The 25,443-nt window shown below is 45.2% G+C and overlaps 1 protein-coding gene across 2 annotated transcripts in view; it reads left to right on the top strand.

Moving 5' to 3' along the window:
• Megf8 (multiple EGF like domains 8) overlaps positions 1 to 25,443 on the top strand; it is a 200,215-nt gene that overhangs the window by 108,054 nt on the left and 66,718 nt on the right. For both annotated transcript variants that reach the window (XM_077648185.1, XM_077648186.1), the window contains exons 24-27: positions 6,670 to 6,848; positions 8,056 to 8,200; positions 16,254 to 16,506; positions 20,736 to 20,880. In XM_077648185.1, the coding sequence (XP_077504311.1) occupies positions 6,670 to 6,848; positions 8,056 to 8,200; positions 16,254 to 16,506; positions 20,736 to 20,880 (722 nt within the window). The remainder of the gene's footprint in view (positions 1 to 6,669; positions 6,849 to 8,055; positions 8,201 to 16,253; positions 16,507 to 20,735; positions 20,881 to 25,443) is intronic.

Here is a 25,443-nt window from a genome sequence, read left to right on the forward strand (position 1 = left end):
TTTCCTGATCCGAGCCATGTTGTTTTCATTCCGTGAGGTTGAAGGGCGCCCTTCCTTGTGTCGTCTTCCACCGACGTTCTCCTCAAAACAAACCTTTTGTGCCACTCGAAAACTCGCGCCCGCTATAATGTGTCTTTGCCGTAAGCGTCACGAAAAAGCTCATACGTCTGTGTGGCTGTCTTGCCAAGCTTCACAGAGAATTTTATGTTTACACGCTGTTCGAGGTGGACGCCCATCTCTCCACATTCACTCACAGTAGTATGCGCAGACGACTAATGACAATGTATTTTTTCTATATGCATCGCCATCTAGCGGCTGCCACAAGAATTAACATAAATTGCTCAGGTTAGCCTGAAAAGATGGCGCTACACATACGCACCAACATTTGTTTTGGGGAACCATTTCTAGGGAAGAAAACCAGTCTCGAACTGTACGGACGAAGGTTGTACATGTGCGTTGGCAGGAAGTAGCGTAGTCGTTAGCACACTCAGCTACGAAACAGAAGGATAGTGGTTCGAATCCCATCATGCACAAAAATTTTTTTTCTTATCAAGTTGAAGAGTGTCACGGACGGACGGACGGACACTGCGAGCATGAGCCATTGAAAGCTTTCTCGCTTTAAAATGTGTGCGCACCATAGTGATACTATTATTACGTCTGGATTATTACGTCTGGATATTATTACGTCTGTTGTATCTGGATTCATTGCAGTAAGCATTGACTGCATGCTGACTTTTTTTTTTCCTTCTCCGCTGTGAAATACATGTTGGATCAGTCAGTGCTATCAGTCATGCAGAGCTATGCTCATTGAGGAGGTATAAATAGCGATAGTCGACGCAGAATCGGAGAGTGCCATCCTTCTTGGCGACCAGCACAACGGGCGAAGCCTACGGGCTTGTTGACGGCTGGATAACCTCGTCGCGGAGCATTTCCTCAACCTGCCTCCGAATCACCTCCCGTTCTTTCGCAGACACTCGATAGGGGTGGTGTTGTATAGGCCTCTCGCCTTCATCCACTACAATGCGGTGTTTAGGGACTGATGTTTGTCGAACTTTAGAAGTGGTCGCAAAGCAGTCACGAAAAGAGTCGAGGATCATGTGGAGGCGGTGTTTCTGATCGGCGGTTAGGTCGGGGTTCACGTCAGTCATAACGGGGGCGTCAGACGTCGATGCATGGGTATCGTTGAGGGAGCAGGCGCAGTGGGAGACTGAGTCACTAATTTCATCGAAATAGACTATGGCGGTTGCTTGCGGCAAGTGGCGGTATTCGGCGCTAAAGTTCGTAACAAAAAGCTGTGTTCGCAGTCCGCGGAGGGAAGTAACACCCCGCGCAACGCAGACTTGTTGACTCAGCAGTAACGACAGGTTACCTTCCGCAACCCCGTGAGGAGTGCGTGGGTTGGAGCATTCCACCGTAATAAACAAACTGGAGCGTGGTGGTAGCATGACATTGTCATCAAACACGCGAAAAACAGGCCTGTCGCGCTCGCTGCTGTCGGCTATGGCACAATGAGGTGAGAACGTCACGACAAGTTCGCGAAGGTTGATTATCGCACCGTGTTCCCGAAGAAAATCTAACCCAAGGATGAGGTCCTTCGAGCAATGAGCCAACACAGCGAAGCAGGCAGTGAAGGTGACACCACGAATCTCCATTCTAGCGGTGCAGACGCCAAGCGGTGTCACCAGATGGCCTCCAGCTGTCCGGATGTGTGTTCCAGGCCAAGGTGTCAGTACTTTCCTCAGGACAAGCGTCAGACCACGACTCATGACGGAGAAATCGGCGCCGGTATCTACGAGAGCAGTCACGCGGCGGCCATCAACGATGACCGAGATTTCAGCCGAAGCTTGGTCACCGTCAGAAAAACGCTGTGTGAGGGAGGTCGGACTAGGGGATCGTTCTCGCGGTCGGGTTGGGACGTCAAGCGGAGGCGTCTCCGTTCGTCGAAAAGTCGTCGGACTTAAGGGTCGTTCAGATTGTCCAATTGAGGCGTCAAGCGAAGAAGGCGTCTCTGGGCGTCGAAAGGTCGTCGCGGCGTGGGGTCGGAGGTCGGGTCGCATGCTAACGTCGGTGAGCGGAGGATGTTCGTCATTATGTCCGGTGACGGCGGCCCTACCTCCGGGGGTCGCCGTCCTCAGTTTTCCCGGCGCGGGCTGGAGGACTGCCGGACGTAGGACTGGCGAACTGGTGAAGAAAACCGTCGAGGCGACGGTGACCTGGACTGACGTTGGGCAGTGGGTACAGGTGGGACGTTGGCCGCTAGGTACTGATCGATCTCGCGGGGTCGTTCACCATAGCGCGGCAGGGGTGCGTCGGGCGAAAAGCCGCGCAGGCCAATCCGGCGGTACGGGCAGTGACGACGGATGTGGCCTGCTTCGCCGCAATGGAAGCACAGGGGCCTGTTGTTCGGCGTTCGCCACATGTTTCCCTTCGTGACGGGTGGGCGGTCGTCTGGCAGCGCTGTCGTATGCGGGAATCGGTGGGACGGCGCAGTAGGGGCAGGAGAGTAGAACGCCGGCGGTGGTGGCGCAGGACTTCGCAATGTCTCGCTGTATGTCATCACATAGGGCGGTGGCGGCGGTGGAGTGGGCTGCACCGTGCGGCGTATCTCGTCACGGACAGCCTCCGAGATGGCGGTGACACTAGGAGGCTGCTCCACAGAGCGAAGCTTCTGCAGCTCTTCGCGAACGATGCTCCTGATGAGCTCTCGGAGGGAGGTGTTCTCATCCCCGGGCCTCGGCATGTGGCACTCCACAGCAGTGATGCTTGAGGAACGGCCGTAGTGCGCAAACCGCTGCTGCAGGGCGCGCTCTATGCCTGCCGCCTCCTTTGCAAAATCGGCGACTGTAGCCGGAGGATCGCGCACGAGCCCAGCGAACAATTGCTCCTTGACGCCCCGCATCAAATGGCGCACCTTCTTGGCTTCCGACATCGAAGGATCAGCGCGGTTGAAAAGCCGGGTCATGTCCTCCACGAACATCGCCACGCTCTCGTTTGGCTGCTGCGCTCTCGATTGCAGGGCCAATTCAGCACGCTCCCTCCGCTCGTTGCTGCTGAACGTATCCAGCAACTGGCGCCGGAAGTCTTGCCAGGTGTGGATGGCGGACTCGTGGTTTTCGAACCACGTCTTGGCGGCGTCCTGGAGGGCAAAGTAGACGTTCCGAAGCTTGCGGTCCTCGTCCCACAGATTAAATTCAGAGACCCTGTCATACCCGTCCAACCAGTCCTCCACATCTTCAAACTAGTCACCATGAAACGGCGCGGGCGTACGAGGCGAATGAAGAAGCAGCGGTGGCGAACTCACAGTTTGCTGGAAGGTCTGGCTGGCCACCGTAGAGGTCATCTTGCGGGATGGCGCGGCGAGGGGATTGTACTCGGGAGCTAAGCCTTTCAAGCGGCGGCTTGACTTGTGGACAGGTGTCGTGTCCAGGGGGTGTGGCTGAGCGCTGGAGGTTCCTGGGACCTCTTCGTACATAGATCTTACCCAGCATCTCCACCAAAAATGTCACGGACGCCGGTAGGACGTTCAATCCCTGGCAGAACAGTACCTGGTGAGCACACTGCGCAGAGCGTAGCCGGCAGGGCCTAGCACCGAGCAGAAGAGGACGAAGTCCGGCGCACAACAAAGGTCGAAGACAGACCGCACGGGGGAGCCGGTAGCGTGATGGCTAAACTAAGTGCGGCAATATGGCCTACATTGAAGGTGAGGCTTGTGAAACCATCTCACATCCCAGTAACTGCTTGCAGCTGGGTTTCCAGTCTCAAATCTATGGAGATATTTAAAAATTTGCTAGTGGTTAGCTCTGGTTAACCCTGGTCTAAAGCGAAAAGCTGCATCTCCCTGTCTACATTTATGGTCGAGCGCCTGGCGCTCACACAAGACAGTATATATTTAATATAGCTTCGGTGATATCTACAACTGTATTATTGCTCGTTGTATGCGGAAACATGGGACCAAATCTGGTTCCAAATGATGCAAACCCTGCAGATAACTTCAGAAAGCCAAATTGAAGAAGAAATTGGTTTTTTGGAGAAAGGAATTGGCGCAATGTGAGACCCGCTGTGGTGGCTCAGTGGTTAGGGCGCTGCGCTACTGATCTGGAGTACCCAGGTTCAAACCCGACCCCAGTAGTTGCTTGGGTGGAGGCGAAACACGCGGTCTTGGATGGAGGGGAAACACATGTGTTGTGGGATGTCAGTGCACATTAAAGATTCCCAGGTGGTCGAATTTATTCTGGAGCCCTCCACTACTATGGTACCTCTTTCTTCCTTTCTTCTCTCAGTCCCTCCTTTATCCCTTCCCTTGCAGTGCTGTGTGGTTCAGGTGTCCACCCAGATGTGAGACAGATACTGTGCCATTTCCTTTCCCCCAACTACCAATTTTCAATTTCACTTTCCTTCCCTTACAGGCCACAGAGATATGTGAGACAGGCATAATTTTCCTTTCCTTAAAACCAATTTTAATTTCATTTTCCTTCCCTTACTGGGGCGGTTAGGGTGTCCACCAAGATATGTGAGACAGGCCTCATTTCCTTTTTTGGCCTCTAGCTACATTCAAGGTCAAACTTGCAGCCAACTATCTCCATCAGTCACAACAAGCGTTCCCCTGAATGCATATGGAGAACCCACTTTCATGACCTGCGTGCCTGCAGACACTTTCCCGCTTGATCGAAGGTCAAAGGTAAAAGTCAAAGTCGAGATAGTTGGTGTAACAGCCGCTGGTGTCGCTGCTGTAGCTGACTCATGTGTTGAACGTGACTACCACCAGTTATGCTCATAGTTTGACCTCTACCTGCATTCAAGGTCAAATTTGCGGCACCGTGGACGGTTCGAAAAGCTGTCGTAGTGAAGCTTTTCACTTCAAAAATTTTGGTGCTTATTGCTGAATAAATTTATTCCTCCTGTTTCTTTTCCTGTGAGATGCCACTGGGCTTGTAAGCTGACATGTTCTGCCAATAGTTCTGCCAATTACCAAGGTTTACAGGTAGCATGCAGTGGTTCTAGAAAGTCTGCCTAATTTGTGGTAACAAGGCTGGAAGCACGAGAGGCAGGCAGCCAACGATGGTGGGAAGCATCGTGATGATGATTCTGTTGTATCGTGTCTCTTTTTGCGTGCGGTGCAATCATGACAGTGCAAAGCATAAACAATAATTTTGCAGTGATGATTGTTTAATGTGTTATTTCTAGGGCTGTTCGAGTAGTATTTGCTATTTTATTTGCACCGAACTGCCTGTAGTCAACTTGCACTGCACTTTCTGTAGTCAAACCATTTGAACCTTCTAGACGTTAATAAATTTAGAATTTATTGTTCATCTTAACTCATGGCGAAACAGCGAGAGATGGCAGTCTCTTTCAGTTATGACACTAGTTAACTTGCTCTTTCCTCATAGAATCGACTGCCACCATGTGGTAAAAGCCCGCGAGTGGTAATTCTAGATGTGTTGATGGCCTTTGAGTGCCGCTGCAGCGCCGCCACTGCAAGCTCGCAGGTCAGAAAACAAAGTGCAGCACCACGCAACGCAATATTGTATTGTGCCACTATGCAGTCAAAAACTGGCTGTGAACCTGACTGCCAGCGATCCTCTCGTTGTAGATCATTATGATAAGAGACATGGTGCTCATGCAAGTGGCCCATTTGAAGGGGCGAAGTTGCAGACAGCATGTGGTGCTGTGGTTGCTTTGCAGCGACCACTTTGATTGTTCCCACTTTTCATTGGTTATAATCTAGAAACTGCATATGTTAGGCCACAAAGGATGAGAAAAAAGCATATGAGAGAAATATCAGGCTCGATGCCAGCCTGCGTAATCGCACTACATCTAGTACAGCCTAGGCACTAGGACATCCAACAGCGTGGTTTCGTTTTCATGCCTTCAGTTCGCGACAGTGTTTCGGCTCTTCACAGTACTTGAAATCCGGCAAAACCGATACGCGAGGGCTAAGCGGGCTACGTGTCATTGCACAACATTCCACAACCAGTGGTTTGTCTTCAGCATTCGAAACTATTATAAAATATTCTATTCTAAACCAGTTTTTATTATATCTGTATTTGCTCTACAAGCAAAAATGCGATATTCACACACCTCTACTTATTTCTTGTTAGACAGTTACAGGTTGGTACAGCTTTCAGATTAAATCATATTTTCCTATTCCTTGTAAATGAGCTCATTTAAAAATGAAGTTGCATTTTTGTTGGTCAAGGGTGCATATTTACAAATTTACAGCGCTGCTGCTTGAATTTTAGTGTTCGCTTTCTGTGTTAAGGTATAACATGAGTCATAAAAGGTGAATCTTGATAAAATTCTAGGTCTGTTGCCATGCACTTATTATATAAAAGTTTCAACCTTCATAGGTTGTTACAGAATTCAGCATAACTGCTGAAAAATAAACTTACTAATAAGAAGCACTTATGACACTTCTAAATTTTGGGGAGGTTTTGTGCAAGCACTTGTGTGCTATTGTATGAACTATCAAAATCCCAGAAAATTGAATTAGTTTTGTGGTTTTATTTAGGAGTAAGTGTGATTGCTTGTTCCTCTTTTCATACTCACTTTACAAGCTGTTTGAAATTAACATGCAGAAGAGTGCAGTGGCAAAACAGTTTTGCCTTTGAGCTCTGCTGGAGGAGGTGAAATAATTTTTTCTAAATTTTGCCCTGTGCTTTCTTGTTGCAGGTGTGTACGGGCATACCAGCAACTACCACCAGCCAACACAAAGTATATACGTGTTTGGAGGCATTGTGTACTCAGTGGATCGCCCACTGGTTTCAGACCACCTGTATGTGTTGCACATGCCAAGCCGTCGATGGTCCCGCTTGCCACCTGATGACCGTGCCAATCCAGCTTACTCTAGAGTAAGCAAAAAGATGCCCACAAAGATAAAAAGAATTGGCTCATTTAAGGGGGGAAGCTGGTCTTAGAACAAAAATTTTTATTAATGAAGTCCCAATTAAGAAATCTTCAGGGAACATGTATTTTTGCATGCTGATTCCAAATATGGAACTTAATTTAATGTACAACAAGTCCTTGAGGACTTGATGCAATATGTTATGTAACTTTTTGTGGAGAGCTTTAACGAAATTTTGTTGCAGGGAACTTGCTAGAATGTATGCTGTCCGCTTGTCTTGGCAACAAGCTATGCAATAAGGGTAAAATTATTATCCTGCCTATCACAGAAGTTGAGTTACAGGGTTTTGAACTTCGTACTTCACAAACGGGAAGAAAAATTTGTCTTCCTGTTTCTGAAGTGACAACTTCAAAATTCTATAACTCAACTTCTATGACAGGCAGGATGATAGTTCTAGCTTTATTGCATAGCTTAATATCAAGAGAAACCAATGGCATGCATTCTAGCAAGTTCCCTGCAGCAGGATTTCTTAAAAACTCTCCACAAAAAGTTACATAACATATTTCATCAAGTCCTCAAGGACTTGTTGTACATTAAATTAAATTCTATATTTGGAATCAGCACGCAAAGGTACATGTTCCCCGAAGATTTCAGAATTGTGACTTAATAAGAATTTTTTTCTAAGACCCTCTTCCCCCCTTAATGGATGTTTTAAGGGTCCTCTAGTTGCTTGTAGCCAGTGGTCATGCCTCTGGGCTCAACAGAAGATTCTGGGTTGTAATATTTGTTCAGATAGGCCAGCTCCACGTATATGTCTACCCCCCAATTTCAGATGGCCGCTTCTCGAAAAAAACGTTAACTTGTATGTGGCAATATACAGTATTTCTGTCTCAGTGCTATGAAGCTTTTTTTTCCTTTGCTGCACAAATACTTTGAGTACTATGACACAAAGTCACAGTGGTTCACATTTGCTGATAAAGTCTGTATTCGCCAAAAATCACACGCAAGGCAGTTCATATTAAGTAGATTTTTTTTACAATGAGTCTGTGGTAAGGCAACCCAGTCTGCTGTATGCAAATCTTCGCATTACAATAATATGAGTGAAACTTATTCTCTTAAATTTTATTTACAGATTATATGCAGGAGCTTGATGTTATTATATTTCATTACTTGTCCTGAAACTGTTTTGTAATGTTTTATTTTCTCTTTCCTAGATATCACCCCGCTACTTCCATGCTTCAGCCTCGACCGAAAACTCGCTGTTTATTCTTGGAGGCCGTAATGGCTCTGGAGAAGCTATTTTGGAACCATTTGCCTATGACTTCAGCTGCAATCACTGGATCCCACTTGATGGGCCTTGTAAGCACATTGTCATTTGGTTAGATCCACTTGAGTCGGGGCCCAATTGAATGCAAAAATATTTCTTGCCGCATGCACGTTTGTATTGATGTGATGACGTGACAAGTCATTTTAAGCGATGTAAACAGATTGTGCGGGCCCTGGAACAGTTTTGAGTTGCGATGTCTCTAATTGCAAGGTCCATTGTGAGAAGTAATTTGCAGTTTTGAGGCTTTGTTTTCTGTGCATTTTGTCAATAATTATTGTCATCACTATTCCTTTTTCTGTGTTGCATGATTTGTGGCATTTTTCACCTGCAATAACTGCACGTTCTTCATTTCTTTCATGGTTAACAATTACCTGGCCTTTTGGATATGGCTGGAACATCTATTGATTAGATACTCGACACTGCCGTTGACAAAGACTGAAATTTTTCTAAATTAGTTTGGCCCAACATGAGAACTGAAACTGTATTTTATTCAGTAGTAGTCCAGGAGTCAAACTACAGATTGGTCTCAATGTGAAAACCGTCTCAAAACAATGTCAAAGCCCCACTCTTATTCGTCAGCCGTGACCAATCCCTAACGAATCCCTGACCACAGCCTGGGCCGGCCAATATCAGTGAGGCTTTGAGACTGTTTTAACGTGACAGCGTTAAGGGCCCGTGTCCCAGTGTTGGCCATGAGCGAAAAATGGCACAGTATATGTCACATCTCGGTGGACACCTGAAGCGCGCCATAAGGGAAGGGATTTTCCTTCCCTTAAGGCTTGGTAGGTAGGGGTGTGCAGTGAGAATTGTGAGACAGGCTGTGAGACAGGCTTCATTTCATTTCCTTAAAAACAGTTTTCTTTTCATTTTCTTTCCCTTATGGCCTGGTTCGGGTGTTCCCCAGATATGTGAGACAGGCGTCCTTTCCTTAAATTGTCCAAGGGGCCAGGCGTAGCGCCGAATGGGGGACAGGCTGTCGCCTCTCACTCTTAAAGATGAAGCTTAAGCGTCCTCCAAATTTTTTCAGACTGTTTTTTGATTGAGAGCATATTGAGAGCTTGGATATATAATTAATAATATAATATATCGTATAAACGCATGTAAGGGCCGCACTTTTTCTTCCAGATTCAAGGGACAGTTTTCGGGGTGCGGCCGATATATGCGATATGCAAAAAAAACAATTTTAAGTAAAAACACACCAATCAGAGAATGAACGGCATTTATTCTGCGTTCAGTCGTCACTCGCGGAGTCTTCCAACTCGGTGCTGGTGCTGTGCTCTGGTGTATGCTCATCCCACAAGAAGTTGCATAGCATGTCCATTGTTAATGCGTAGCTGTTGTTCAGCACTTTTATCACATAGCAGAGCAGCTCTTCTTCCAGTTCGGGAAACTAGCATGGCTTGCCTTGGAAAGCACACATTCTGCAGCTTGTGCTTCTGAATGCATCCTTTTGGTTGCGTCATCGTCGGACACACTGCTGATCAACGCCAAATGTCCTGCTGGCTGCACGCTTGCCGTGTCCGAGAGCAAACTCCCAGCTGCTTGGTTATTGAGGTGCTTGCCCATCTTGCTAAAGTTGCAATGCTAGGCGGCAGCACATGAAAGCCACAACTACAGTGAACTACCACGCTACCACAACTCCCGTGCCTTTGACAGCCACAAAAAGCTGTAGCTGGTGCCGATACTGATGCTGATATGGATAGCGGGAGCTCGCGGCGGAGGGAAAAGTAGACAATGATGATGACGACCCGCGGCCTCGGGCGCCATCCATGGGCAGCACCTGGAAGCTCCTGTGTACATGTGTGGCCTTCGCGATCAAGTAAGCACGCCCGGAGCGTGTATTTGGAAGGCTATTCACGTGTAGATCCTGTAAAGTTAGGGTGCGGCCCTTACAGGGCTAATTTTTTTTTTTAATATTTCTTTCGGGAAAACTGGGTGCAGCCTGTACATGGGTGCAGCCCTTACAGGCTTTTATACGGTAATATATATACACCAGGGGGGGGGGGGCTGGTCCCAGCTAAATGTAACCAAGCTTTTAAAAAACACTGAATGTACTAATTGCATGAAACCAACTGAAGGTTGTTTAGGGTCATGTGACCTAGTCTGTAGTATTTTTTTCGTTTTTAAAAGTCAATTACTTAGTTAAGCTTAATTAGCCTACTTTTTAATTTCTTGATATTTACCTCTGATTTGTAAAAAATGAAACTTAAAAAATAATATCTGTCTGCAACTTTTCCTCCATTCATTAAAGAAAATGCTGCCACATGAAAATCGAGCCATTTTTAGACACGCTACAGCTTCTGACAGTTCCCATGTATTTCCTATGGACACTGTCACTGAAGAACCCTCTTAACTCTTTGAGCGTGACCACCGCCATCTTGTTTTGGTCAACTATGCTATGCGGGAAAGCCTACTTGCGGAATTTCGCGTGAGGCTCCCAAAGGGGCGAGTCGAGGTGTCGCAACAGGGCAAGCGATCCTGTTAAAATCCCGCGTATTGCATGGTGCTCTGCAACCCATGCACCTCTTAAATGGGCCTAACGACAGGCGTGACAACGTTCGGAGGGCCCCTGTCACTAGGTCAACAAAATAACCTGGCCGCGGTAGTTTTGGTTTCTGAGCTTGGCCACTCGCCTGCCCGTTGCAATGGCAATTGTCGGCCCCCGCATTCGCCTGTAGTCCAATCTCAGCATCGTGTCGCTTTCAGACACTGATTGACACGTTGCTCGTCATTTTTTTTCCTTTTTTAGAAGCAGTCTTTTCATTCCGACGTCAATGCGCGCTCCCATCTCGCTTACTTTCACGATGTCTTCCATTTCTGTCGTTCCTTTGAACTCCAAATTAATGAGGTTTTACTAGCCATCATGTTATGTTTGCTTCCAGTCTTGTCTTGTTATAGATTGCATTTTGCCTGACCACATTACAGGTTGGATACTGTTATGCAGTTCAATTAAGTAGTATATATTTTTGCACACATCATGTTTTTTTTTTTCTACGGTGCTCAGGCAGTCTAGTTTTGTTTATTTCAGCTGCAAAGGCCATACACTATTTTGAAAAAAATATGAGCAACAATTTTTGCTTGTTTATCATTCCTGATTTTATTTTCTGTGCTGACCAGATATTCGATTCGATATTCGAAGCCATTTTTTCTTCATATTTGTATTCGATTCGTATTCGAAAATTTCGATATTCGCACACCCCTACTTGAAAGTAGCCATATTATCAGAAAGGCCGCCTGCTATGCACTAGCAGCGACAAAGCAAGCTTGCGTTAGTAGTGAGCTTTAGGCAATGGCACTGCCCGCGGTCGCGCCAGGCGACGAACTTCGCTGCGCCATCTTGAATTTTGGTGCCGTTCCGGTATAGCGTCCCCCCCACTTCTCTGCAAGTAATTTCGACTTGCGGGGGCGGGGGCGCTTGCTTGGAATTTTACGGTATATAGCTATGTGTAAAAAAAAAATTAATATGCATGCAGTTCGGTTTCGCGAGTGAAAATTTTAATTGCTACCAGTTTACCGGTTCGCTCGCGCTGGCAATTGGCTTCCAGGACGAGCGGTAAATAGCAGCATGAGAACAAACTTTTGCTAGCTTCTTGAGTATGGGGAAGCCCCAGAGCATGAGGCCTCAGAGTGCACATAACGATGGAATCCGAAACTGTACAAAATCATTGACAGTTCGGTTTGCTGCTTGTCAGCCATGGAAGGCAGAATGAGGCACTGTTTTATCATTTGATCGCCATTTTCCTGTGACTGCTAGCCCTACTATCGCATCATTACACATTTATTGCTTTAAGCTGCACACGCGTCATGATGCCGTCTCACTGGAAACTAAGTAACAAATTGCGTGGCGAGCCACTGTAGTGGCTCTGTAGTTATGGTGCTCAGTTACTAACCCAAAAGACACGGGTTCAGTGCCGGCTGCAGTAGTCACATTTTGATGGAGGCAGAATGCTAGAGGTCCGTGTACTCTGCGATATACTGGCTTCCTTCATAGCCCGAGTCACTCAGTCACTTTTGGGACGTTAAACCCCATAAACCAAGTGTACAGAAATGGGGGTTGTCTGCATCGACTTATATTTGGAGTCAACTTTTTTTGGCCAGCAAGGTTGGCGAGTTGGGCGGTTGACTTATATTCAGAATCGACTTGTACACAGCAGTATATGGTATATGCGGTATAGCAGTATATGGCAAGCCCTGCAGAAATGGTGAGCAACATGTGAAAGGGTTAATGTTGTGGCTGAATTCTAGTTTTTGACAATTCACCCAGAGCCAGTCCTTACTAAACATGCAACACACCATTTATTTCACGCAATCATTATTTAAAAAAAAGTTGGTTCATTCATCTTCTTTCCTTACCAGTGGGCCTTTTTGTATTTCAGGAGGTTTACAGTGGCTAAAGTTGCGCTGTTGTTCTTATTTGTTAAACATTAACCATTCTGTGGCCTTCTTTGACCATACATGACCCCTGCTCTATTAAACTTGGTTCAACAACAATGAGATTGACACTGTGTATGAGATATATGTAATGATAATGATGAATTTTAATGATGTAAGAGCAGCTTTTGCTTAAGAGCACCATGACACAAGGTGTTTTCGTTACACAAGGTGAGGTTAAAGACCGATTTTTCTGCACATTTCACTCCAGAAGACCGAGCACTAAGCCAGGGGAAAGCTTGTACCCATTGGAAACTGGTGGGTATCCAAAAGCAGTGGGGATCGAACCCCGCACCTCCTGCATACAAGGCGGATGCTGGAACAATTAGGCCACCACTGAGCTGTAATGGCTGTAATATTATTCTATATATATCGTAATGCTGTACAGTCTGCCATGGATATCTCGAGCTAGAAGAGGATCGCAAAAAAGTTTTATATATTGATAATTCGATTATAGAACATGGCAGTAGATAAGGTTATGTGTAACCTAGAAGCATGAATGTGGTGAACCCATGCTACCGAGATACTTGCTGCAGCGACATGCCTCCTGCCGGCGTACTGGAACATAGCCTCTGGTTACAACTGGAAACACACTGCTTACTAGTGTCGCTAGGCCTAGCGCGCGGTGCTTTGGGAGTAGCCATCTCCTATCAGAACAGATCTGATGCTGTTACTGGTACACCATAAACATGGTATCTCATTAAAATTAAGGGACAGTTGATTTCTGCAGTGCCTTTCAGCAGCGAAGTAGGCCATGCAATAACCACACATGCCACTAGCCTTCAGTCAACTAGATTGACTTCACTGCACAACAACCAGTATGGGGAACACCGGCTTCCCCGTTCGAGAGCGGTGTCATTTTGCATCTTACACTGAACCGAAGTCTATGCACAGCCATGCCCCATGTTCCCCTTGTCAGCAGTTTTACAACGTATTCACATCATGGCTACTGTGGCCAGTAGGTGCCCAAGGCTGTGCTGCCAACACGGGTCAGTGCACAAAAAGTGATTGCGGGTGTGCCGTTAGGGGAAGCACTACTTGGAAGAGTATGGCGTGCAGTTCGATATATTCAGTGTGCTGTTGAGCGGGAGTTTGATAAACGTGAACAGTAGTGCTATACTTTTGCATGGTATTTTCAAGATGTTTTGACTGCTTGATATAAACAATAATTTGATATAATCAGGTTGGATATATCCGGGATCGATTGTTTATGGCTGTAATATTAACATGTAACTTATGGTATGTATGTGATGTTTCTCAAAAGTTTTGTGATTGCTTGATATGGTAATCTTTAACATCTTGTTTCTTGACTCAAAGGATGTTTAATGTGCTGCTGGTTTAAACTTTGAAGTCATTTTCATAAAGCAGCTTCTCCTACTAAGCACATCAAGCTCAAATTCCTCTGTTAAAGCAAAATTCCGCAATTTCGGTGACAGAAGAAAATGTATGTGGTGGAGTCTCAATAATTTGAATTCACCTCATTCAAATTGACCGGTAATTTGATCTTACACTTGAGTTTAAGTTCGTCAATTTGAATTCTTCAAGATGCAGCTGTTAAATCTAATAAGGCATGCTAAATGAAATTCTTTAGTCGAACTAATTGCAGTATCTTAGTAGCCACCACGGAGCTATGTAGGGAGGTTTAGCAGGTATGTGCAAATATTTGAATTTTGAATTCGATTTTAATAATGAGTTACATAATTTGGTTTGATTTTTGAATATCTGGTATTGAAGCTTTGAATTTTTAGATATTTAAACGAGCTTTGAGATCAATGTGACCAAAATTTAAAATCTGCAATGTCATGATACTAGGCCTATGGCACTCCACCCAAAGGCATTGTTTACTTTTTCTTTTCTGCTGCAAGGATTTGGCGCATGGTACTGTCAGTGGTAGGGTGTCTACCTGCAGCGTCTACCCATTCTTCCTGCCTAATACACCATTGTCTTGTGTGTTGCCATTGTGTTTGGCACTCATGATGCATGCTTTCGCCTTTGGCTGACTGCAGCCACCCCTGAGCATAGAAGGCACCGTGAGAAAGTTAAAAGTTCTGTGAGCACTACAATGGCCTATTTTACATTCCAAAATCATGCGTGTAATTGTTATTTTCATTTTACTTGGAAGTGATTATTAAAAGTATGTACAAATGCCAAACCTAAAAGTTAACATAACTGGCTGTTGGGTTGTGTGACATTTTTCGGAAAGCTCAGCCACACTGCAGCATGTTTAGTAGGCTATTCATTTTGTGCACTCATGTAAGCGTGGGTAGCATCACAAAACTGCTGTAGTCAGCGTGAGAAATTTGCTGTAGCGATACCAATGTGGGATTTGTGTGCTCGAGCGCACCATTGTAGTCTGTTTTTCATTTCACACATTTTCAAACCACTGTACAAACCTCTCTGTCTGCCACATCATAGTAACTTGTAAAAGTAGGAGTATGACTCCTTATGTTTTTGTGCTATGTAGGACCTTTAACTGTAGAATTACTTTTTTCTCCTTTAAAATGATGGGGCTGCTTGTGCTTCTGAATGAGTTTGCAACTGCAGCTTACTGCTACAAGAATTGTGAGGCATGCCTGTACTCTTGTTTTACCACACACCACTATGAGTCATTTACTACAGTAAACCAAGTATGTTGTGAGAGCAGCTGGACAAAAAAAACAAAGGAATCCAGGGTGAAATATGCACAGGAGCCCTGACGAAGTGAAAAATGTTGTGTTATGGGTAATTTATCTAATCAATTTTCCACTAAATAAGAAATGACTGGGGATCTTTTGTAGCATAAGCAATTTATTTTGGTTTGTTTTAAGCACACCATGTACAACTTTCAGTTTTAAAATACAATTCAAATTCTACATTTTTTATCGCACTGTTTGAATCAATTTAGTTTCCAGCTGAAATTTCTCAATTCACACACCCTAGGCATCAAGAGCACTGGCAAGTCACGACTGTCGCTAGTTGTGGTCATGACTGTTAACTGTTGAAAACTGCAAAATGCTGACTGCTCTCATTATTACACAGTCACAGGAAGTGCATTTTGCCTTTCAGAGTCTCGAGACAGGGAGCATTAAGCAATGTATATCCTTAAACAAAACTTCATTAACATATCTCATTCCTTCAGCAATGTCGGTTCCCCCTCGTAGAGTGTTAAAAATGGCTCAGTAACTAGGCATCTGGATATTACAAGCTTGAGACCAAACTGGATAATGGCAGCACATTTTTATTTAAACTCTACGCCTTAGCTGGGGTGATAAGTAGCAAAACTCCACTTCTTGCGGTGCCACAAAAAAAAAAAAAAATTTGATGCCATCAAACATTCTGTCACAAGTACACAGTTTGAAGTATGCCTGCCTGCACATTTCACTGCCACCTCTTCATGATATTCAGACAACTCACATTTTGAGGGTCCAACAGTACCTGCTTCTCAAGGTTATACACACTCTCACATGCACAGTATGGTTACCAGGTGCTAAACCATGAAAGTTGGTGACTGTCTGTGCTGATGTTCTGAAGGACGCAATTTAGTTCAAGCTCCACTTTTTTTTAACAAATTTTCAGTTTCCTTGGAGCTCAAATGAATAGGATCACGTTGTGTATCGACCAGTTCTTTTCATTTCTTTGTATCTCTTCCCACTCACAAGAGATGCTTTTTTGCAGACGTGCAGTTTGTAGGCGATCAGCCAGCAGCCTTGGTGGGTGCCTCAGCGACCCTTCTTCAGGGAAAGCTGTACGTCCTGGGTGGGAGGTCGGTGCGGCTGCAACGTGTGACTCTTCCCCGCGACTTGTGTGGACTCTTCTCACACAGCCGGTTGGGGTGCCTGCGCTCTGTTGGCTGCTCATACTGCTCAGTTCAAGACTCTCAGGGGAACATCACCCATTGCTACTCCAGTGCCCGGACAGTACCACCAAGGTTAATAGCAGTGTGGGGGGGGCTTTGCTGTGATGTGATGCAGGACACTAGCTCTAGGTCTAGTCATTCATCACCCTATCTGGTATACATCAGATGTGTCCCTCATAGTATCCCTTTTAGCCCATAGACAGCCTCAAGAAATTAAACCTCACATACCGTATCATTATTTTCTTTCTTCCATGCTGCCTTTCCTTTGTTCCTTTTCTCATGTAGACTTCACTGCATTATTCTTATCTGTTGTGAGGGCGCATTTTTTAATGCCTTATCTGATGTAAAGCCAATCATGCAATGATTACATTTTCACATTCTTTCCCTTTCTTCCCCCTTTCCACCTCTAAAACATCAGAGTGACTTGTGCTATTTTAAAGCAAGGTAGTTTATTTACGAAAACTTGGTATCTCTATATCTAAATTTAGCATTTCAATACAAACAGCCTTTGATTGTATGTTGCACCAACTAGTCCAACCAGAACTGTTTAGCTTCTAGTGGTCATTGTGAGCATTCATGCAAGATTGGAGACCACAGGTCATCTGATCTAAAGGCCCGCATTCAAAGCTGCTTTTTTCAGCTTTCAGGTCTATTCTTGTGTTGTAGCATTGCTGTATGCTTCATAGGCAGAGAAAGTTGTCTGCCAGTGCAAAGTTAAAACTGCACAGTATTGCTGCTTATGTATTCACACATAAACATTTCTTATTCCACTATACCCTTATCATTAGGAGATAGTGTTACAATTGTCTGTCCTGTCTAAATGCATAGTGTTGCATGAATTCTCATATTGTATGGCACATTCGACTCAGGTCTGGCAGCCTTGATGCCATGGCTAGCAGAAGTGTCCATGTCAGCTGGTTGCCATTCTCTAACTTACTACATTCCTTATAGCACTTGCAGTTGGGCACATTAGTTGCACATTAGTTGCCATGCTCAAGGGATGCTGGTCAGTGGGCTTAAAGGGACAGTGGGAACTCTATCAATTTTTTTTTTTGTTAGTAAAATCTGATAGTTTGGCATTTCATGACTTTGTTGCCGCTTGTCCGGGAGCGAAAGATGCATTTATTTCAAAGAAATTTGGATTCGAAGTTGAAAAAGTTTTTCCCGCCCTCGCATACAAACTCGGCGCACTCTTATGACGTCACAGGACGGAGTGACGTGAAACGTGACGTAAACGCAGACTCCGTGATTTCTGGCAGCTAACGGTGTGGTCTAGCAGCAGCCGAAACAAAAGCTACCGCCGCCGCATGTTGAAGGCATCTATTGGGGGTTGCTACCGTCGCTTCGTTTACGTTTGCACCGGAGCCTTACGATGGATCTCGTTCCCGAACCCGCCAACAAAGTTCTCGCAAAAATTCCGGCCTGCATTTCAGTGATCTCAGCTCCACAAAGCGTGCAATGCTATTGAGGGAGCACGGTTGGGTTAGGCACTGGCGGGTCGTTTCCTCCTTCCCCAGTGAGCAGCCGTTGCTAATTAAATATCAACCCCAGCGCGGAGAGTCACGAGGGGCGTGGACTCAGTCGGCACGTCGCACTCATCGGAGGCTGGCCGAGGCTTTGGGGCCAATGGATTGTGATTTCTTGAAAGGTGCTGTTGCACGGTGCAGCAGGTGGCATCGAGGAGGTTTCTCACGGTTGCAAGGGCCGGGTTGTTGGTTTTTTTTTGTTTTTTTGCCACAAAAAACGGATGGGTGCTCAAGGGTGCTCGCGTTTAAAGTTGGCGGCTTGAAAGTAAAACCGATGCACGACGCTTCAACAGGTTTCGCACGTTTCCAGAGGTACGAGGTCCACTGGATCGGGTTCTCTCGCCCACTTGCATGTGCCTTCAGATGTGTACTGTGAATGGATTAAATTAGCCAAGAGCTCGAAGACAACAGCACCGCCCAACTGCCGAAGCTATTGAAAGGAGCCGCAAACAAACAAGTTGGAAGAGAGCGGAGTCACGGTCTCTGCAGGTTCCAAATCTCTTTTAAAGCGACAGCTTTACTGGTCGCGAACTTGCGATTCGCCAAGGCGGTGCTCCGAGGAGGCACATGAGGTCACAACGCGCACCTCGCCGCGGAGCCGAACCGGTCTGGCCAGGCCAGCGGTGGCTGGCACACTCGGCGCGAAATAGAGACGTGCTCCAAGTCTCCGCCAGTGCGGTCAGAGTGCGCCGAAGCCGCTGAACGCGTCGGCGGTCGAGCGCAGTTGGAGTATAGAGGGTCTCGCTTTGGCCGACGTGAGGTCGCCGTGCAGCGTGCGTGTGCGCATTACACCGGAGTATAAACGTGCCTTAACAGAGCTTGCGCTAAACTGCTAACCGACGTATTCGGTGGCGGCATCTATGGGAGCCACTAAAGCCCCCGCACACTCACTGAATAAAAAAAAAAAACCCATGCCGAGGCTTGGAATTGAACCAGGGCTTTCGGCGTGTGAGGCGGAGACACTACCACTCCGCCACGACGGCTCAAGCATTCATTGTGAATAAAGGCGCATCTAGTGAATGCACTCTTTCGATGCAAAAGTCTCCGCGCTTTCGCATATCCTGGCCTAACAGAGCTAGGCCATCAGCAATTTTTTTTTTCTTAACTGCCTTGTATTTTGTCTCCCTTCTCTAATAAACGATTTCCATTAAGTAGTTCGAAGTTGACTGGCACAGCCGGGAACGTTTCGCCGGGCAAGCATACAAAGACACAAGTGCTCTTTATACTGCTAACTGCCTTGTATGATCACCGACCATCATGTCATCATAGTTTTTCATCGACCATAGCGATCATCTGACCAGCCTTAACAGGCTCCTTCAAAGGTTAACTAGCACTTGAAGCGGCACTTGGAGTTCCTCTGCTGTTCGGCGCTTGTAAATCGAGGCGCGTCAAAAACAAAACCACGGGGCACGCAAAGCTCATAGACGCGAAGCGCCATAACAAATCGAAACTCTCCTGGCCGCCAAGCATCGGTTTTCTTTGCTTCCAACATTCAGGTTGTCTTTTGCCTGCCTTCCCTGTGTGATAAAAGTGCACAATCAGTTTCAAAACAAAACTTACTTCGATATTGAATCGTGCAACCTTTTTTTTGTCAGCCTCAGAGATTAGTGGTGATTGTGGAGTAAGGAAAATTCCTCCAAGATGGCGTCTCTTGTCCTATTCACGCTTGTACTTGTGAGATTGGCATGTGGCAGCCATACCTGTATTTTGGTTTTTGCAATTTTCTACCTTACAAGCGCTTTGTTTTCAGTAAGAGTGGCGTTTTTGTGATCAGCAGCTGGTATTCTAACGATACAAGCCAACTTCAATTTCTCCTCAGTGTCATTTTAAGGACGGCATAACAGTGCAGTTCATATAAAGTCGAGGCTTCAATGTTCACTAGTGGAATTTTGTGTTTACTTTCTTCTAGGTTGTCTACAATTGACTTAATGAGCCCTCCTCCTCAATTTTGAGCCATTGTATTATTGCAGTCACACAGAACAGCTCAGTTTTGAAAATCGGGGCAGTCTTAAACTTTGCATTAACGAGAAAAAGCACAGGATGCATCAAGTGTCGATACTTTGTGGAACATTTGGATTTTATGTGCCATTTCTATAGACAGCTAAGAACCACATTTCTTGGCTTGTAATTTTTTCAGGAAGCACAATATGAACTTGTTTTATGTGACTATGTCCTGGCATCACACCACATGAGATGTGTAAAGTGTGTATATGGCCAAAGATCTTTCCAGCACCATTTTACAGTATTGTAGCAGCATAGTACTGCTTCTAAATAATCTTAGTTTGCCCTCTACCGCCTTATACAAATTGCAAGAAATGAAGTGAATTGCCATGCAGACATTATAGGCCTTGCTGATGTATAAGTTCTGAGAGATTCTTAGTTCTTCATGTTATTTTGGCACATCGTGCAAGAATACTTTGTTCCTTAAGATGAAATTTGGGCTAGTTGTGCGTCTTGAAGAGCTCCTGCATGGTAACTATTGCAATAACAAAAAGGGCAAGAAAGAGAAGGTCCCTACCTTTTTTCGTGGATTTTTCTACAGCGAAATATCAAGGTGTATCCAGCTTAGCCTCTCTGCTTTCATAAGGCACCAGTTGCATGAAAGCAAAACAATAACTTTGCAGTGGGTGGAGCGATAATTAATGCAAAAGTAGCTTATGTGTACTCGTAAAGATCAGGTACATTGCTATATCTATATTTGAACACACCAACAAAGGTACATCACATTTAAAGACCATGCTTTTTACTAGCTCCTTTGGACATTTATTTATGCAGCTGTATCCACCATCGTGGAGGAACGTTGGAAGTGGCTCAAGGCAAAGTCTGCGATGCTGATTGGCTGGGGAATCGCACGTGCTACCAGTACAACAACTGTGAGGATTGTGTGGCATCATGGCCAGCACATCCAGGTGTACAACATGTAAGTGCTACCCTCTTTGTTCCAATTTATGACACAAATGGTTTTGTTAGCCAAGTTACCAGCAGTAAAAGTGGTGAAAGCATCTGCTTAGGTCGTTAGTGTCAATGCTGACAGATGGCGCTGCCGCTCTCAGCACTTGGCATGCATGTGCTCGCTGGCAGCAACTCAGTGGCCAGTTGCTGATCAGGCAGGCATGCTCAAATGGTTATTTGGATGCTCTGAGCTTTAACCTCTTCCTTGGTTGTTAAGGAAGAAATGCAAACTGCTACCACTATGCTGTAAAGCTACTTGTAACCAAATCTCGTAGGAGGTGGTAGGTGTGTTAGCAGTTTTTTTGCAGTTCACAAAACGTACACAAGATGAGAGCCTTGAAAAACCTCATTTCATTGGGAAAGTGCGGAGGATTGTTTTATTAACAGTGGTGAATACATTCTTGTTTACCGTATTTACTCTAATCTAGGCCGGCCATGATTTTAAGCCGACACCCGAAAGCTGAAGGCCAAATAAAAAAAAAGAACTTTCCTCGAGTGTAAGCCGGCTGAAAAAACATATGAGAATGACAGCAGGAACAACACACTTATGGCATTTATTTCCAGGAACCTGTTTCCACTGACTCGTCCTCATCGTCGCTGACCTCCTTATTGTCTTCTTCGTACAATGCACAATCTTCTGTGCCATCAGGTGCATTGGAGATGCTGCACTTTCAGAACGAGCGTGCAACCAAGCTTTCCGGGATGTCATCCCAGGCTGCGGCGATCCAGCTAGCTACAGCTCCTAGCAGTTTCACGAACTCTGCCATCACTGATTCCACTTTAGAATGGTGGCCTTTCTTCAGGCCCATGAAGCCCTCCTCATGGCACAAACAAAAAATTCATCACGCTAACCCCTCCAACAGTGAACATTCATTTTGTTCACGCCTAAGTCCCGACTGGCTTCCAGATTTGAAAACTTGTCTGCAGTGAGCACAACTTTTCACTTGAAGGCGGCACTATAATGACACCGTCTGCTTGGTGCCATTGATGTCGGTGAAAAACCACGTGTGAAAAAGTTGCACTGCCGCATAATGTGCCCACGCCATCACACGAAGGGAAAATGAGGTCAAAATGGCAGCCAATGCTCATGTGCTTCTATCGCGATTGGCTGCAGATAATAACAGCTACGGTGCTGTCTTCTGTTGGCGTTTCGGGGAGGTGCCCCGTTCGTGCTACTTTTATTTTTCATTTTTAGGCATTGTCGTCATATTTTATGAACATAATGACAAAACCTTCGAATCTAAGCCAACCTAAGAGTTTCATATCTCTTGTTTTTAAAAAGCTATCAGCCCAGATTCGAATAAATACAGTAGCTTCACAAGCTTTGCTCTCTCTCATTTTGTGCTATTCAGTTGGAGGCCACATTCATGCTAATCTGTTCCCTTTTAATACCATGCTCAAAGCATCTGAATAAATATTATTTTTTCTGATAAAGAATGTGACGATATGCTGTGACGCACTACTGTAAGGGTGTCTGTCATTCTTGACTGCTTCAATGTCGTGTTTTTCAAGAATGACCACTGCCAGTGTCAGTTTTTTTTTTTTTTGCAGTATCAGGGAACAGACACAGAAGTGAGAGTTTTTGAAAGAAAAATAGAAGAGAGATAGAAAAGTGCAATTACCTCGCTTGTCACTGATAGTGGCGAGCGAGGCCATGGAAAGGCAATGGTGCACACTCTCTACACTTGGCGTGACGTAGTCAACACGACGAGAATGAGAAAAAGAAAGCTTCTGGAAAGTTACAACAGATGGTAGAACCACCCTTGCGAATGTTTGAAGGAAGCCTGCAAGCGTAAGACTGTTCGCATTCAGACACACCCGCTTCTTTCAAGAGTTGCGCGTACGGAGCTAGTGCCGTGACCATGCCCCTGCGGATAGACAGGTGGTCGCGGTCGCTCCATGCACCTCAGCTCACGAAGAAAAAACAACGTGAGATGAAAGTACAAGCTTTTAGAAAGATCAAATAGATGGCAGGAGGCACTCCAAGCATGCCTGCTTTTTGTTGCGGCGTGCATTTTTGAACTCGGATAAAAGAGCATACGGGTACATCAGTGACACTGTAGAACCTCTCTATAGTAATGTGACTCAGACCAGCCAAAATCTTTACTATGTCAGGGTCTTTACTGTATCAGTTGTTGGTGGTGGCATGTCTCTGAGGATGCTTTCTGGTAATTAATTGGCTACCTACTAAACACAATGTTGATTTATAAAAGAAACACTTACAAATTCCTTCCATCCTGCTCTTATTGTTTCATTATGTGATAATTATTTATTTTCAGTTATCACATTTTATGTTATCGCGTTTTCGATTCTGTTCACGCCTTCCCAATAAAAAAAAACAATTGAATCCTAATGTGAAATTCCCAATTGGTACCAATTGCAAATTTCCAATCGTAAATTAGTACACAATTGGACCACTTACTACACGAAGCAAGAGCTCCAGAAATGTTATTCACTCGTGATGAATACTTAAAGATGTTGAATACTAAACATTTGGATTGAGTCAAATATCGAATATTTTACAATTTAATTGAATAATCGAAATAGTCGAATATTCACTCAGGCCTACCAAATATGCAATAACTGGAACACAGGTGAAATGGATATATATTGTTTCGTAGTGGTGACTGCAGTGCTATCTAATTAATGCCCACACCCATTGCATTCGTTTTGACACCTTAAGAGGGCTCACCAGCTACAAGGCAACTCAGATTTGAACTCTTTGTGTGGATAGATGGCGAAACTTAAGTACCACAAAAAGGAGGGAACTTCTATTACCCCTCTAGGTGTGTAAATTCTACCGCGACGTCTCCTCGATCGCGACACGAAAGTATTAGTTCTTCCGCGAACAAAAAGTAGGGCCGAGAACTTTCTGTGTATATCCTGCCAAAGCAGGGAGACGGAAGCACAAAAGAATAAGCCGTCTCAAGGGGTGGTGGTCACAGAATGGACCTTTTTCCAGTAACCCACCACTCAGCTGCCACAAGGAAAAGTACGTTTTCCGGTTTGGGGCCCCCTAAGCTCCCTCGCATCTTTTCTGCGAAAATACATTTACAATGATAGGGTAGGGTATACAGCCTGTAGTTAGAAGCAGTGTTGGTATAGCCTAGCCAGAACAGATGAGTGTGGGTCATTTTTTGACGCACCTTGGCCGGATATTCCGTATTCCGCGTATTCCTCCGTCGCCACATGCAATACAAGCCTGGTGACCTTGTACGAGTGTGGACGCCGATTCGACGACGCGGCCTCTGTGAAAAGCTTTTTGCGCTCTCATTGTTTACGCTGCCAGTGTTTCACTGTCTTTGCTGCTGTTGACCTTACTTTTTGTTTAAGCATCCGGCCGATGCTTTGACAAAAGGAATGCCGCGAAACTGTTTTACTACTTGTTTGTTCGAGTTCAAGACCGCTGGCGTGCGGGAATATCACTTGGTTATGCAAGATGTGATCAGCGTTATCTGGAAGGATTGCAGCCAGTCGCAACTATTTCAACATTATTCTACGTTGTTGTTGTTTTTAGCGCCTTATCTTGAAGGTTTCTCTTCTATGACCACCGAGCACGTTTGTTGCTATCGGCGTCGCCGAATTTTTCAGTTTATTTATGGGCGATAGTCACTTCAGTAACTAAACTACTGCTGAAATACTTCGTTTCATGTCTCCTTCACTGCTTATAATTTCACCACGGAACAAATCAGACTTGGGTAAAAGGGTGAGATCTGTGGTTTGCAAAAGCACTGAAATCGTCCTGTTGCTATTCGTGGTGACTTTGAATGCAAATTTCGTCATTGCACAAGCGACTACCAACTGTTCTGGACAAAGTTGCTGGTAGTGGTTTATTGTTAAAAATAATAAAAATTGCAATTCAATAGGAGATGGCCACTGCACCCACGCCAACTGCGTGTGATCTTCCTGAACACAAAAACGGCAGTGCACCTGAATTGTTATGACGTCAGAGGTTTGAAAGCAAAAATTCCACACCTACTATGGTTTCCGAAAAAGTCTCATTATGAGCTCTGCTTTTTTATGTTCTTTTATATATTTTATATATTATATACTTTTATGTATCATATATTTTATAAATGTATTTATATAGCGCCCCTTCCGAGCGTTTTTATGATTGAAATGTGCAACTTTTGGAAGCGTAGTGCAGGAGGTGCGACTAGGTGTGGCGCATACCGAGGCGTATCTAATTGGGAGAATAAAGACGGTTGGGGAACGCTTGACACATGTGAAACCGGTTCAGAAGCAAAACTGGATGATTTTGCCAGCCAGGCCATGAACGTTTGACATCACGTTATTTACACCACAGAGATGTCTATTCTAGAGTAGGGGTCTCGGATATCCGCGAGCTCATTACTGCAGACAAGGTGCACCCATGCTTACCCGCGTACAGTGGAGAGCACCTGCACTGATAACGCGAACATTCTGGCAGAGATATGCCTGGTCGCGAGGAGAATTGGGAAAAAGAGCGACGCTCGACCAAAGATACGTTAGAGAACCGATGTTTCGATGCTGATCCGACACATTCTGGTTT

The sequence above is a fragment of the Amblyomma americanum genome, chromosome 1 (assembly GCF_052857255.1).
Source record: "Amblyomma americanum isolate KBUSLIRL-KWMA chromosome 1, ASM5285725v1, whole genome shotgun sequence".
Classification (NCBI taxonomy): Eukaryota; Metazoa; Arthropoda; class Arachnida; order Ixodida; family Ixodidae; genus Amblyomma; species Amblyomma americanum.